General features: G+C 37.6%; 1 protein-coding gene across 1 annotated transcript in view; it reads right to left on the reverse strand.

The window, feature by feature from the left end:
- Positions 1–15,787, reverse strand: part of LOC145997073 (uncharacterized) — a 149,207-nt gene that overhangs the window by 106,774 nt on the left and 26,646 nt on the right. Inside the window, exon 2 of the mRNA XM_083133690.1 lies at positions 6,045–6,158. Within this exon, the coding sequence (XP_082989816.1) occupies positions 6,045–6,158 (114 nt within the window). The remainder of the gene's footprint in view (positions 1–6,044; positions 6,159–15,787) is intronic.

Raw genomic sequence — 15,787 nt, forward strand, 5'->3', positions numbered from 1 at the left:
TCAGAAATTGTAAATAAAATTATTTATGTCAGTGAAATGATGGTGATTCTAAAGTTGGCTACCTGATTTCTTATGAGTTGGCAACCTGATTGCCTGTGAGTTGGCAACCTGATTGCCTGTGAGTTGGCAACCTGATTGCCTATGAGTTGGCAACCTGATTTCCTATGAGTTGGCAACCTGATTTCGTCTGAGTTGGCAACCTGATTTCCTGTGAGTTGGCAACCTGATTTCGTATGAGTTGGCAACCTGATTTCGTATGAGTTGGCAACCTGATTTCCTATGAGTTGGCAACCTGATTTCCTATGAGTTGGCAACCTGATTTCCTATGAATTGGCAACCTGATTTCCTATGAGTTGGCAACCTGATTTCCTATGAGTTGGCAACTTGATTTCTTAGGAGTTGGTAAACTTATTTCTATTCATAGCCTAGGACCACGTGACATAATGAAATAGCCCAGTTCTTGGATTCAGCATGCGCCACTGGTGTACGACGATAACCGGATTTTATTAGCAAATTTTCAATGGCAACTTCTTCCACCGCCGTAAAGTTATGCAACACACATAGCGCCTTGCAGGGGAGCGAGTATTTCAGTATCTAGGTGCCTCATTTTTTATTGTTGGTGACCGTACTTCTAAGTCGCACAGGTGTAATGTGATATACATAAGAGCTAGTTCGGGACAGATGCATTTCTGATTGGCTACTTTGAAACCAAGTCTGACTTTCCTGCACACCAATCTAAGAAGCAGAGCAGTGCAGAAAACTCCATCATGAATCTGTCCCCCTCCCCACACCTTCTACCTCTGTCCCTAGCACTCCGAGCAAAGATTCTTCACGTCACACTCTTCACAAGGCATTAAGCAGCCTCCCTAACCTTCTCAGGATGAAGGATGAGTAGGGAGTGGTCGACGTCTTCACCCTTTGAGTGCTGCCATCTGGTTTAAAAGGTGCACAAAGCGTGATTCTTAATGACTCATCATTCATCACCCGTAATTGCAGCGATTGCTCTTCCAGGCTTCGCTTCCAACCTGCCATTGACCTTCTCCAGGTTTACCGGAGCAACGGTTCACGTGTTCCGACTCTGGAGTGTTCCAAAATGTTCAAAATAAGCACTGGAAGCTCAGAAAGGAAAATCCATCCTGCTAGATCAGCAATTATCTTTTCTTTTTTACTCGTTACACTTGTAATAACTGGCGTACGCCGGATTTTGTTTTCGGGAGGGGTTGGAATTGTAAAGATAGATTAGTACATAGCTTCATTGGAGAGGGGGGGGGGCAAGATCGCAGCCTATATTTGGAGCTTTTGGTTATATTAAAATTGTACTCAAGGGGAAGGGACACTTTAAAAGGGTTTGGATTCACACACTTTGATTGATTTATTTTTTTAATTTTGATTTTCTCAATTCTGGAAGGCCCCATGTATCCCCCTCTATGTACGCCAGTGCTCGTAATTAGTTCAAATAATAACCGTTACAGTTACAAATTTCGAAAAGATACACGGTAACACTTGCAGTAACAAAGTTTCAAAGCACTGCTGTTACGACGTAAACGGTCTTCTTTATCGCACAACGCGCTACCAACTTCGTTTTCTGACGTCAGGAATGCTTACGTTGTTGTGTTGGGTTTGGTTATCTTAGCATAAATACACTGTAAATGTATTATTTATGCTAACAGAACTAAACCAAACAATTTAGACAATTAGCCTAACAATGAAAGCAGAACGCAAGGTTGCTAGCGCGTTGTGCGATAAGGGAGACCCATCAGTAAAGACATTAATGAACATTAAACGAACTATTTCCCTAAAATAGAAGAATTTAATTTGATCGCCTCTCACAAAGTATCCTCACCTCTCCCCTCCCCCTCCCCAGCTACAGTTATCGCTCATTACATTGAAATAAATAACACTGTGTGGAATTTTTTGTGTCCATCCTCTTATCGCGGCGGCTTAGGAGGTATAAGGCTGGTACTGATCACATCACCTCCAATATTACCGACATCGTGAGTAGGATGTCCAGAATTCGACACCCTCGACATGTGTTTACATTACGCACAGTGAATTGCTTTATTCATTTGCATGATTTTGAGCGACGGTTTCCTTTTTTTTTCTCTGTGGAAATAACGTTATGAGTGGTAGGGAAGTAGGGCAGAAAGGAGAAAGAGAAATTGTACCTCCCGCTCAACTTTTTTAAGAAAGTTTCCACTTCTTCATTCGAAATTCGGATAATATTATTACTGAGAAATGCTAACGTTACTTCGTGGTCAAATTTTAGTTTATGATATTCAAAATTCAGATGTTATATCTTATAATTAGGGAATGGATTTTAAGGAGCAGCACATTTCCAAAAACATATGGTTGCTTTCATACCGATCATTTCAGTGAGATGTATATTTTAGGACATGAAATCAATTAAAATGAACACACATTGTGGCACCTTTTTGTGAGGTTTGCACATTTATCCCCTTTTCATCGCCTCTTTGGGGCTTCAGCACCTTTTTCGTTTCTTTTCTTTCATGTCTTGTTAAAAAAAATTGACAGAAAAATAAATTGTTTTCACTTCTTGAGCAGCTACATAAAATCATATAGTCTCATTTTCTAGAGCAGAACGAAAGCTATATAAAATGGTGTAATATAATCATTGCAGCCCCAATATAGTTCCCAAGGTAATGTAGCAAAACCCGCGAGAGAAATCACAAACTTCAAGAAAACCTATTCGGCAGAACCACAGCAGTGTTGCCACATGAAGGGAAATTTCCCTTTTTGAAGGGAAATTTGGAGCTAATTTTAAATGAGAAAAGGGAAATTCGATGAAAAATAGCGAATTTTCAGGGAAAATTTTAAGACAAACTCAACATTAATTATATTAAACATTATAAGAGATTCCAGTTTTGAGAATGAGAACTTATTATTTTTTTATTTTGTCGTATACTTTGTTCCGAGAGGAAGGGTGGAATTTGGGTTGACCATTCACACTTATGTCCCAGTTTGGGAGTGGGAGTCCGAGGGTATTGTTTATGTAAAGCTTTCCGCGGTTCTCTGAATTTTGCGTGAAACACTACACGTGCAAACAATAAAGTTCTCTTTGTCGCAAATTATCTTTACTTCAGTCCTCAATGGACACTGGGTTATTCGTCGTGTGCGAGTGTTTGGTGGAAGGCTGTGCCCGTCTTGGACGATGGAAGAACAAGGGCAGCAAAGGAAACGATCTGCAACTCCAGAATATATTAGAAAACGTCCTGGATAATTATCGGAAGATGAAAAACACCGCGGAAAAAAGTTAAAAATTCCGTGCGGAGTGGCAAGAAGTGACCAAAAATACTTGTTCTCAGATTCAATGGATTAAATTTTAATAAAAAACTTGAAGTGTTTTAGAAATTTCCACCTATGAAATTTGCAAGAATGGAACATTTGCTCAGGTATGTACTATATATATATATATATATATATATATATATATATATATATATATATATATATAATTTTTAAATAAAATGTGTATACCCATGCGCGGAACTTAAAAATGTTGATGGGAAGGCAAAAGTATGATTTTCCTCTCAAACTCTTTATATCTGCGCCTTACTAGAGTCGTTTTCACGTTCAGAAGACACAACGGCGCTTATGGAGAAACCGCACAGTGTTGCCAATACAGCGCTAGCTCATGTCGCCGGGAAATGATGACCTTCCTTCACAATAAAGGTGTTACATATTTTGTATATATAATGATAATTATATGTAATTATTAATATTAATATTATACTGTGAACGTTACAGTTACCCTTTTTACTATGATCCATTGCGATCACTACACACGCGAGTGTAATGCACGAATATGACACTTCAGAAATCACTTAAAAAAGTAAAAATCACTGAGCGCTCACACAACTGAAAATACTTTTTCGAGAGAGGGAAAAAGTCTAAACAGACCAAAGCAGATCTCTCACTCAAGTAAGGGGAACCTGGCACATGGGTTAGATTCAAGTTGCAACCCAAACAAACAAATGAGTTATGGCCCACGTGAATTGATAAGACGTGAATGACTCAAGCAAGGCATGTCATATTTCTATCTTGAAGCCCCATATTTTGTCACGTGTTGGAAAGCCTTTCAAAGGTTAATATGGTGTCTATGAATTTATGTGTACGTTGGAAACTGAAAGGTGATCTTCATTTCAGTATTAATGTCGACAGTAATGTAAACAAAAACAACGTGTATTTGCGACAGCACTAATGTTGCTCACAACAGCAGCATTGGAAATAATTGTCAATTATTAAATTTAAGTAATTTCAATTCTATTATAACAAACTGCATGAAGTTCATATTTTTACTGAATGGAAATAAAATAACAACTCGAAAACTTGGTGGTGATTAGCCGGAATGCTGCGGTGAGCCGGCTCAAGATGGCCAGACAACGTCTCCTTACTTCGCGCGCGGTTCGGGTTAAAAAGAAACTCCAAATGCATGGAAGTAATATTTCTAGGAACCTTTGAGTGGTTATAAAAAATAATTTCATTATTTTCTCCATAACTTTGTCGCTGGAAGTTTTTACTTGGAATTACAGAACAAAAAATGGCCAGCGACGACATTTTCTACTGCACGAATATAAAAATCTCCACATACTTTATTTGAATATTTTTTAATGCAAATATGCTTTAAAGTATTGATAAATTCTGAGTACCACCATCACCTATGACAATTAAAAAACAGTGTCAATTTTTTTAATAACGAATGCTTCAATTTTACGGCATGTTTCAACGTTAGAAATGAAAACAATGTAAAAATTGTGTTTTCACGGAAAATTTGCGTTTTTAATTTATCTAAAATTATGTAAGCAAGTTACCAGTTTTTTGTGTTCACCATCGTATTCTCTACAAAATTTCCTGCAAAACTGCAGGTACCGATTTTACTTAAGCTAAATTTGTAAATCCAGAAATTTCAGAACAGCGCGCTCGTATTTCCCATAAGAAAAGCATTGCCCATAAGAGCCCATTGTGTCTTCTGAACGTGAAAACGACTTTTTTTTCTAGAACAATTATTTTGTGTAGAATATTTTTCATTTTCTTTTGATGGTGTGATGAAGACAAGGAGCATTGGCCTCCCTAAATTCAATCTCTGTTTGTGTGTTTTGCATTTTACTGATGAAAATCTTCAGTTGCCAACTTTAACATAGTTTTAGCTTTAATCTCAAAACGAAAAAATTGGCAAATTTGTTTAGCAATAAAATCTAAATCTTCCGAAATAAACAATTAAAAGTTATTGATTTGGTTTATTTTACTTCGCTTCTTGTGCCACTTTTGGCTAATTGCGAAGATGGGGATAATTAACGATATGATGAAATTTATGAATGGATACTCACAAAGAGCCATGCCCAGGTAGGGATTCGAACCCGGGACCCCTGGCGTCGTAGCATTTAAAAGTTAAACAATTTATACATACGAGCATGGGTCAACGATAATATTTAATTATTATTATTATTAATATTAATAATAATAATTCTTTAGATGGGAAAAATGGGCGAAAAAGGGAAATTTTACCTCTTGCAAAGGGAAATTGTGCTTACATATTGTGGCAACACTGAACCACAGTTCTCTATGCGGTCCGCGCGCATTATATACAGAAGGAGCAGAAAAACAGAGCATTGAATAAAGGCTTTTTATCAGCACTTTTTTTACACGTTTTTGAAAACATTTTCAGAACCTTTTTTTTTACCATTCCCGACCGTAATTGTACATCTTAAAATCCTTTCTCTACTTAAAATATTACTGAGAAGCACTAACTTTACTTTGCTGTCAAAATTTAGTTTTCTTTTTATAAGGAAAAGGAACTAAGGTTAAATAAAGGACGTCAAAATGCAGAGTTGAGAGGAACCCACTATACTCTGAAAATGATCATTGCCACCTTATTGGGATATTACATGTGATTTTATCTGTATAGATTCTCAAGTTTGTCCATATTTGATAGAACTCGCACCTAAAACCTTCCAATTTTAAAAATCAAGTCTAAAGCGCCATCTCTGAAGCATTATCATTCATTGTTTAATTTAAGCAATACTCACTTGTTTTGCTCCGAGGTTCCCTCGGTCCGTCCACGGTGACCTTGATAGCCTTGTTGTAGGTGGTCACCTGAGGGGGTGTCGTGCTCACTGTGATGGTAATACTGAAGCTCTTGCCTAAAAGTACAAGAAAAAAAGTCATGATCTGTTTCCTACACAGAGTAGCGGAAAGTAAAGCATTTTATTTTCCCCCTTTTTTGGAATTGGATAAAAATGTACATACAGTAAACCTTCGTTAACACAAACTCGTTTAGGACGAACACTCGGTTAACATGAACAAAATGTTGGTCCCGGCAGGGATGTATTATATCTTATAGAAAGTTTTATCGGTTAACGCGAATTTCGGTTACCACGAATTACGAACTGTTTTTTAGTCCGTTGCGTCATTAGATCTCATTTAACACGAACTTACAAAGTTTTTCCTCTGTCGTTCCTCTGCTAGGCATGTAAGAAATCGCTCAACAATCTCTATCATTTTGTCAACAATCAACTTATACAGTATTGTAACCAACAGATTCATATCAACAATGTGTTCAAATGTGCTTTTCTATTCTTTAAAATGTAGATAGTACGAGTTTGATCCGAATTGACCGCTAGTTTTACGGAAGCTACGAGTACAGTTGGCCGTGAAGTTACCAGGCATTTGCGTTCCCGTCTGCGACAGCGCAATATACAGGAATTTTTCACAAGAGAATGATCTGTGAGTACTTTTTTTAAAAAAGTTAATTACTGTAGTAGCTACTGTAGAAGTGTTTTCTATGATGACATACATAATACGTAGGACTATTGTAAATGATTAATGTGTAGAAAAAACTGAATTGCAACAATAAAATTTGAGTCCCCGGTTAGCAAGAATTTTTTTAACATGAACTCTTGATTTCTCGGTTCCTTGGGATTCATGTTAACGAGGGTTTACTGTAATATTAACGCATGATATACAGGGTGTCCACCGTGAGACTCCAACATTTTAACCAAATATAGTGGAAAGAAAATGTGTAGGCTATACTAACATTGCACACTCGCCTCAGTTAGTACTCCGGCAGTTTGTTTCTTTATATATTTGCAGAAGATACAATTCAATCTACAGGTGTATCAATATACGCTGTATAAAACACAACTTATTACTAACGTCGTGCACCATTAAAATGATGATATAACTCGCAAAGTTTTCAGCGTAACACACAAAACTCACAAAATTCAGTTCAGTGCACTTGCACACGAGCTCCTTTGCTGGCACGAAGAATGTCTAGACCACACCAATGTGAAGACCACACCAAACATTAAGCTTTGGATTGTCACGCACGTGTTCTATGAATGCATTGGGATTTTCGGAACCCGAAATTCGAACATTGTGGCGATTCACTTTACCTGAAATGTGGCGCTTCATCTCACGCCCGTTTGGAATCGCTGTACTTTCATTCGAATATGATACTGTAAAATTCTAATACAGTAAAACGTCGTTAATCCGGATCCCGATAAGGCGGACTTCGCTTTAATGTGGCTAGAAATCAACAATCGTGATATTGCTCCGTAACTGCTAAGAATACGTACATCCAACGTCCATGTATTTAGGCCTATGCCCTTTAAATACACCATAATACACGTGTTTTGTCACTATAAAACGGAGTCTACTGTTCTTGTAGGTTATTTCAGTTAATCCGAACTTTCGTTAAACCGGTCAACTTATCCCCCATTAGTTCGGATTAACGAGGTTTTACTGTATAACATCTTAGGAAATTTACTTTAATTTCCCTCCTCCGTTCCAGAGTAAGGACCTTATTTTTCCTTTTTATTTATAGCTCCTGTCTTTTTCTTTCCTCGTATCTTCTTTCTAGCTATCCGCTTTCTTTTCTCGGTCATAGGGAGCTTTCAGACCGAAGCGACAAACGACACGTGCCACTTGAAGACTAACTTTCAGAAATAAATGCAACCTTTCGAACCGAAAAGATACGACGTGTCGCTGAGACTGGGCGGTACTCTCAATGGCGTGCATCGTGTCGTCTCGGTCTGTTGTTCGCGACTGCGCAGATCGACTGAAGCGACTCCGCGTTGCTTGTAGCTTTGGTGTGAAATCTCCGTGTCGCCTGCTGTTTGTGGCTACAGTCTGAAAGCTCCCTGTAAGCAATCATTCACTGGGGAAAGGACGGAAAGTTTTGGGATTTTGCAAATTTCAACTTTTACGGAATCATTCCTGACATTCGACGTATGTTTGTTTAGTGACAAGAAGTGTAATCGGCGAGCACGTTACTCGTTCCTCTATTCTTGATATTTGTACTAATTTTGTTTAGTATTTGGCTTCAATATCTTTCCTTCCTTCAATTCTCACCTCTATTTATTATTTTTGAATTTGCAACTTTTTTATTGCGTGTTATATTTATTTTACTTGGACTCTCACATCATTCTTCCGTCTCAAGATTAAACAATTCTTATATTATTTTCCTTTCTTTTTCCTTTAGCACCATCTATTATCACCATTAGTAACTATTTTAGTGTTGTGTTCACCCTTAACATGATGTGTCCCATTCGTGCATGTGTACACATCGAAGCAGGGAGATCGGCATCGATATATCGATTCTAAGCATCTTCCTCTTGAATGTCAGTCGATTCCGCTGTGCCGTACGGAATTGACTCTTTGGATTGCTAATTTGAAAAGCAAACAGTCCCGTCCACCAGAAGCAGCTGAACGCTTCACTTGGCGGTGGTCGGTGACCAATTGCTGAGCAAACCAATGTTTCCGGTATGAACCATGCTTCACTGGTTGCTGTTTGTCAAACCTTCTGCTCTGTGTCTTCAACTTCAATGGCTGCTGGTGTGTGATGTTCATTTGTTAAGGCGATTTCCCGGTTTCCAAACTTTAGCAAGGGTAGAGGGGATTGGGCCATTTTGATTGGTTGTGTGGGTCAACTATTTCAAACTTATGTCAAGGGGGTGTCGGGGTGTCTTACTTATCGCACAATCCTTTAGCAACCTCGCCTTCTGACGACGGCGTGAATTAGGTTAGGTTAGGTGTACACACCAGTGAGGTGCCGTAGACTATAAGTTTACGTCTACATGCGTTGTCTACACGTAATCTACGCGTAGATTACATTGGGTTGTAGTTTACATAGACTACGTAGACAATCTAAAGTGCATTAAAATTAATTTTCAAAGGTTTCATGAAAGGAAAGTGACATTTTCAACTATATTGGTTCCTAACGAAATGAAAAGAATCCTATTTACAATAAATTTCTCTTCTCTTCCATTATCAACTATGGAAGAAGATAAATAGTATGCAAAAAAACAACAACAGATGGCAGTCGTGAGGCAAAAGTGGTATTTTCCCCATAAAACACTAGAATATTTTCTATATTAGGATTCTTTCTAGGTGAGAAATTGTTCGAATTTGGAGGAAAGAGTATGAAAAGTTCTCATCACACATCAGCAACTGATACGCAGTATAGTTTTCTTGTAATTCCACGGCGCCCTTTGCTAAGTTATCACCTTTCGCCATGTTGTTTACATAGATTACGTCATCTACGTGTATAAAATAGTCTACGTGTAGAATGTAGACTATCGTTGTTTACGCGTAGACGCACATCACTGGTACACACACACACACACACACACACACATATATCAAATATTGTGAATAATTTTACTTTGAAACCACAGATGAAAGCGATAATAGTGGCCAGCAAGTAAACTTCAAAGCAGGCTTCACTTAATACAAAGTGTGTTAAGTGCTAGAGGAAAAATAAATTTACCACAATAAATTATTTAATGCATTGCCAAAAATTTCAGTTTAAAATAATATTGTGCTTTAACATTGACCGTATTTTCGATTAATGGCCAAGGGGTTCCGGGTTCGATACCCGGTGGAGGCATATAGTGGTTCGGATCCTACTTTAAACTGTAGGTCCAGTCCCAAGTAGCCTTTCTGTGCATAAAGTGGACTTAAAAACACCAATTCAATCAATCGATTAATGGCGAACTTGGTAAAAGGACTATGTAGCAAATGCCTTTAAAGTTCACGAAACAACAGGCGAGGAGAAAAATAAACCTCAAAAATGCAACAACAAACGTTGTTGAATTAATATGATGTATAATTAACTATTGATAATGTGAAATTGCGATGTATAAATTTCTATACATATTTTGAGCATAGCAACGAAAAACAAAACACAGTAGATCAATAAGTGATAAAATATATGGACATTTTAAATAGTGACGTCCGAGTTTCATTGAAGTTATCAAAATCCTAATTGCAATTTCGAAAAGTGAATACTAGGATGCTTCGTTGAAGTTCAAGTAAAAGGCTTGCTTCAAGTTAGAAAGATAGTTGAACTACCTTGGCAACTGTGCAGCGTAAAGAATAGTGAATAGTTTTATACAGTGGCGGCGATCAGGATGGGCGTGGGACAATTATCCCCCACATTTTGCCACCGTACTATGCTAAACCTTACGTACCAAGAGAAAGTAAACTGTTCATGCCCCCGCCCCCCCCCCCCCGTCAGTTTTGACACCTTGCTCCCCCAGTTTTGGAACCCAATCGCCGCCACTGGTTTTATAGCATTCAAGCGCCTTACGCAGTATTTTCATGGCTTTGGAAACCTCTTTATACTCAATTTATTCATAGAAATGCAATATTCTATTCAATATAGTCCTTCGAGCCAAAAATCCAGAATTTTGAGGGGCTGAACATCCTAGACTCTCCGCGAGAAACGCCATTGGTTACGGCTAGTGGCTGGTTGAAATTCAAGACTGTGAGCTTCATCTTGAAAGAAGAAGCTATTTTTTGTGTCACAGTCATGTCTCCTAGTCCCCTCCCCACTATCTGTACTCAGTAGGTGATGCGAGCCGTTATCACAAAGAGATTCCGCTGTCTCACATCCGCACAGGAGCACAACTGCTCAGAACACTGAGTGATTCAACCACGTGTCACGGTGTCGCGTGAATCACGTATGACTAGCCGTACGTGGAATTTTGACAGGAGCCTTTCTTGTAAGTGAATTTCCTTATGTTTCTGAAGAGGAATCTAAGCCACATGGTTCTATATATTATGTATCTTCAGTTATGCATTTTGTTTCTCACATGGACATTTAATTTCCATGGTATTATACAATAGGTGGTGCACAATTTCTTTGAATACAGCTGAGGTGATCACAAGCCCTCTTTACACTGTATCTTTCTTTTGTATTTTCTTCAGAACTGTTCAGTCCTTTAGATGTTCGAGGATATGAGAAGGGAAAGGCAAATCTAAGAGCAGTGATGTGCGTCTACGCGTAAACAACGAGAGTCTACGTTCTACACGTAGACTATTTTATACACGTATATTACGTAATCTATGTAAACAACATGGCGAAAGGTGATAACTTAGTAAAGGGCGCCGTGGAATTAAAATAAAATTATACTGCGTATCAGTTGCTGATGTGTGAGGAGAACTTTTCATACTCTATCTTCAAAATTCGAACAATTTCTCACCTAGAAAGAAACCTAATATAGGAAATATTCTAGTGTTTTATGGAAAAGATCACTCTTGCCTCACGACTGCCATCTGTTTTTGTTTTTTGCATACTATGTATCTTCTTCCATAGTTGATAATAGAAGAGAAGAGAAATTTTGTTGTAAATACGATTCTTTTCATTTCGTCAGGAACCAATACAGTTGAAAATGTCACTTTCCTTTCATGAAACCCTTGAAAATTAATTTTAATGCACTTTACATTGTCTACATAGTCTATGTAAACTACAACCCAATGTAATCTACTCGTAGATTACGTGTAGACAACGCATGTAGACGTAAAGTTATAGTCTACGGCACATCACTGTCTAAGAGTGGAAAGGAACAGGAGTGAAAAGAATGGCAAGGGAAAAAAGTTAAAGGGAGGTAACTCGTAGGGAAAAGAAAGGGACATAGAATCGAAAGGAGAAGAAAAGAAAGATAAGGAATGAAAATGGAAAAAGTAATCGAAAGGCCAGGAGTAGAGCTGATTGTACAGTAGAAAAGTAAGGAATGGTATGAAAAGGAAATGAATTAAGAAAAAGGGAAGGAGAAGGGCTAGTTGTAGAGGAGAAAGGAAAAGTAATGGATTGAAAAGGAACGGAATGAAAAGGAACGGAATGAAAAGAAAAGCAAGGGAATAAAGTTAAAAGAAGAGAAAGCAAAGGAAAACGAGGGAAAGAATAAAATGGAAAGGACAAGAAAGGAAAGGAATGAATGAAGAGGAGAAGGGAAAAGGGACGGAATGAAAAATAAAGAGAAGAAAAGGAAGAAAGTGAACGGAATGAAAGGAAAAAGAATGGATGAAAAGGTAGATGGAAAAAGAAAGGAAACTAAAGGAAGAGGAAAGACTGGAAAGGATGAGCAACGAAAGGAAAAATAGTGAAACATAAAGGAAATGCAATGAAGGTAAATGGAGGGTAAATAGTGAAATGGGATAGAATGGAGCACAACGAACAAACGGAATGCAAAGAATAGGAAAATAAAGAAAAAGAATGGACAGTGATAGTGATAGAATGAACTGTAGACAAGCAGAATTTAGCTTCACGATATGGTGAAGTGGAATAATATATGATTTGCTTGAAAAAAGTTTCAACATTGAACAAATTGATCTTGACTTTTTATTTTATTCTTTCATGCAACGAAAATGGAGATCCTTCTGTTACATAAGAACTTTTCACCTGATATAGCGCTCAGAGTATAAACTGTTCTTCTTCGCTTCCTGCCGAGCCAATTTGTTATCAACCGTGATAACATTAAAATTGTCTCACTTCTTCCGGATATGACGCATTAGATTCCGTAGCAAATTGATTCGAAACAAAACAAAAGGAAATCTTTTTCGTTCAATTCTACTATTTTCTTTACACATTTAGCAGACCTCCGTGAGGGAATGGTTAGCACAGGAGGTCACGGGTTCGAATCCCGCATTGGGCATGGGTGTTCTTTGTGAGTGTCCCTTCATCATATCATCACTCATCCTTGTCTTCGCAATTAGTCAAAAGTAGCAGGAAAGCGAAGTAAAATAAACTAATTCAATGAGAAATCAATTTTGCACATTTACTTTTCTCCCTTTTCGTTATTTTCCTCATCTTGCAGTCCCTTTCTGTTTTTAAATGAATATTGTCATTAAATCATTTTCTTAGCATTCGTCTTCATTTCTGACTGTCAGACCCCTACGATAGATAATCGAGATACATAAAGGAATATTTCAATAATATATTCAACTAATTGAAAAGAAAAATGTGAAAAGGTTTAAATGTTGTATGACTGCAAAATACAGTTTGTCTGAAGCAAGAATTCATTGAAAAGAGATTTTGAAAAATAAATGACATTATAAGTTTGTCACATGTTCAGAATCTCATATGTTATGCTTTGAAAATTTTATCTGTCTCGAAATAGTATGGAGAAGCGCATAGGCGCCGATTCCATGGGGCTTGGGGGCTCGAGGCCCCCCAATGTTAACGATGTGGGGGCAGAGCACCCAAATAATTTTGCTTAAGAGGATCTAATGTATTATTTTGCTTCTCTTGTAAAGTTTACTCTGAATTGTGGCACATGAACTTCTCTTTAAATACACATTTGAAATGTTCTAGACCATCAACTTTGGGGGGCTGAGACCGCTAATCCATCAACTTTGGGGGGGGCTATGACCAGAGACAGCAAAACACATGACTTATTACTATATACTAAGTATGTAATTATGAGTATTGTTAAATTTTTTACTAAAAAGAGTTTCAAAAAACGATGTGCATGAACTAGGGTAGTGGCTCTCGCATAACATTTAGAACGAGATCATTGATATATTAGGGAGATCTGTTTTGCGCTCCGTGGTAGCAGATATTAAAATTCGGGAATATTTTGCTATTATGGTTGACGAAACTTGTGATATATCCATTCGTGGACAATTCATATTCCGCATTCGAACTGTGAATAAAAATTTTGATATTTTTGAGGAATTCATGGGCTTTTATGAGATTCCTTACACTGAGGCTAAAACTTAAAAAAGTGATCAGAGACCCCCCCCCAATAATTTTGACAAGTCAGCGCCCCTGGAGAAGCGAATGTTTGGTCTACAAACCCTGAATCGCCATAGTAATGATAAATTAAATTACTTCACTTCTTTCAGAAGGCAGTGGGAAGAAAATGGCTTGAGTTTGTACACTCCTGTTCACATAAAGTGGAACACTTTGTAGAGTTGAACAATTTGAAAATCTGCTCTTTTATATGAACAGGAGTCTGCATTGTTATTCCTATATAACAAACCAAAAATTTATGAAGCTTGCCTTTAATTTGCCCCATCTAAATTGAATTTTAAGAATTATTTGACAATATTAAGGCTTTTCGAACTTCTTTTGCTTGTGATTTACCTTACATTTTTACAAAATTAATTGCTCACTTTTTGCATCAAGCAGTCTTGTAAATGTAATAAAGTGTAACATTCTTAATATGTTGCAGACAGTGATGGTTTTCTTACGAGTTTTCAACCCTTTGGCCTACGCTATTTCTCGCGAGCGGCAGGTGGACTGCAAGCACTAAAATATCTCTGTGGAAATTTACTGCTTGCAGCGCCTCCACCGGCAGACCATGCGAACTATGTTACTGCGAACAAAGAAATTGCAACGAAGTTACAGAAATGGTTCCACACTTGGAACGAAAACGACATACGACTGAAGGGGTTACGAGCAGACATAATTATAGACATTTATGAACGATTTTTAACTCATTAATGACGTATAAAGAGATATATTGGAGAGCCACACACGTAAAATGCATATGGAAAATCAATTATGCCTGAAGACGCTGTACAGAGACGTAGAAAGGCATGGAATTGTCTGCTAAATCAATCTCCGGCAGACATTTTAAGTATCGGAGGCAGGGTGGGGTAATATGGTACGCCTATCAAGTCATGATGCGTTGCAGGACGGCGTAAAACTGCAATGGGAACATCTCTGTGTTCTTTAGCAGTGTTGCTATCTATGGGATTTATGGCAAGGCACTGGGGATTACTGAACCGAGTTTAGAAAGCCCAAATAATATGTAAAATGACTTGATGTTGCTAAGCGTCGTTATTGTAAATTTTAATATAAATCAAGTTTCAGTTCCTACTGTTTACGAGTGTCGAACGTTAACAATGGCTCATTACTGCCAACTTCAACTAGTGTAAGTCTTCACAACAAAAAATTAGGGATGGTACAGTCAGCGGCAAAGATAAGAGTAGGCAAATTGTCAGTCACTATTTTTCTTCTTTTTTATTTTCCATCTTGTATTGTTTTAAGGGAATGAATTCTGTTGATGCAAAGCAGGTGGTGGTCTATGCTTATTGAAGTTTTTTTTTCAATTCATAATCATATTGTGGGAAACAGACAATGAAAATTGTGGACAATTCGCCTACTATTTATTTTTCCGTTAGGTGTACAGAGACAAATCTGGGACAACTTTCGAAAACCAACTTAGTCGTAAGCAAGATTTTGATTTTTCATAGATAAGTCATGTATTGTTTATTGTAATGGCAAACTGGAATTCATTAGTGATCCTGAATAGCATGGTTGCTTACACCGAGGATAACATTTCATTTTTTCTAGAGTTCTTAGCGTCGAAACGAGGCATAAAGCAGAAAAACCTGAATAACAAACGTTGTTTCCCTGAAAACCTATGTAACTATTAAGCCATTCAATTGAGAAAATAGGCGATATGAATGTTCGCTACTACATGCAGCTTTCAAGTATTCAATAAAGTAATGCCGCATCCCATAAAGTTACGTTAAACCC

This window comes from Lepisma saccharinum, chromosome 13 (genome assembly GCF_977018435.1).
Source record: "Lepisma saccharinum chromosome 13, izLepSacc3.1, whole genome shotgun sequence".
Classification (NCBI taxonomy): Eukaryota; Metazoa; Arthropoda; class Insecta; order Zygentoma; family Lepismatidae; genus Lepisma; species Lepisma saccharinum.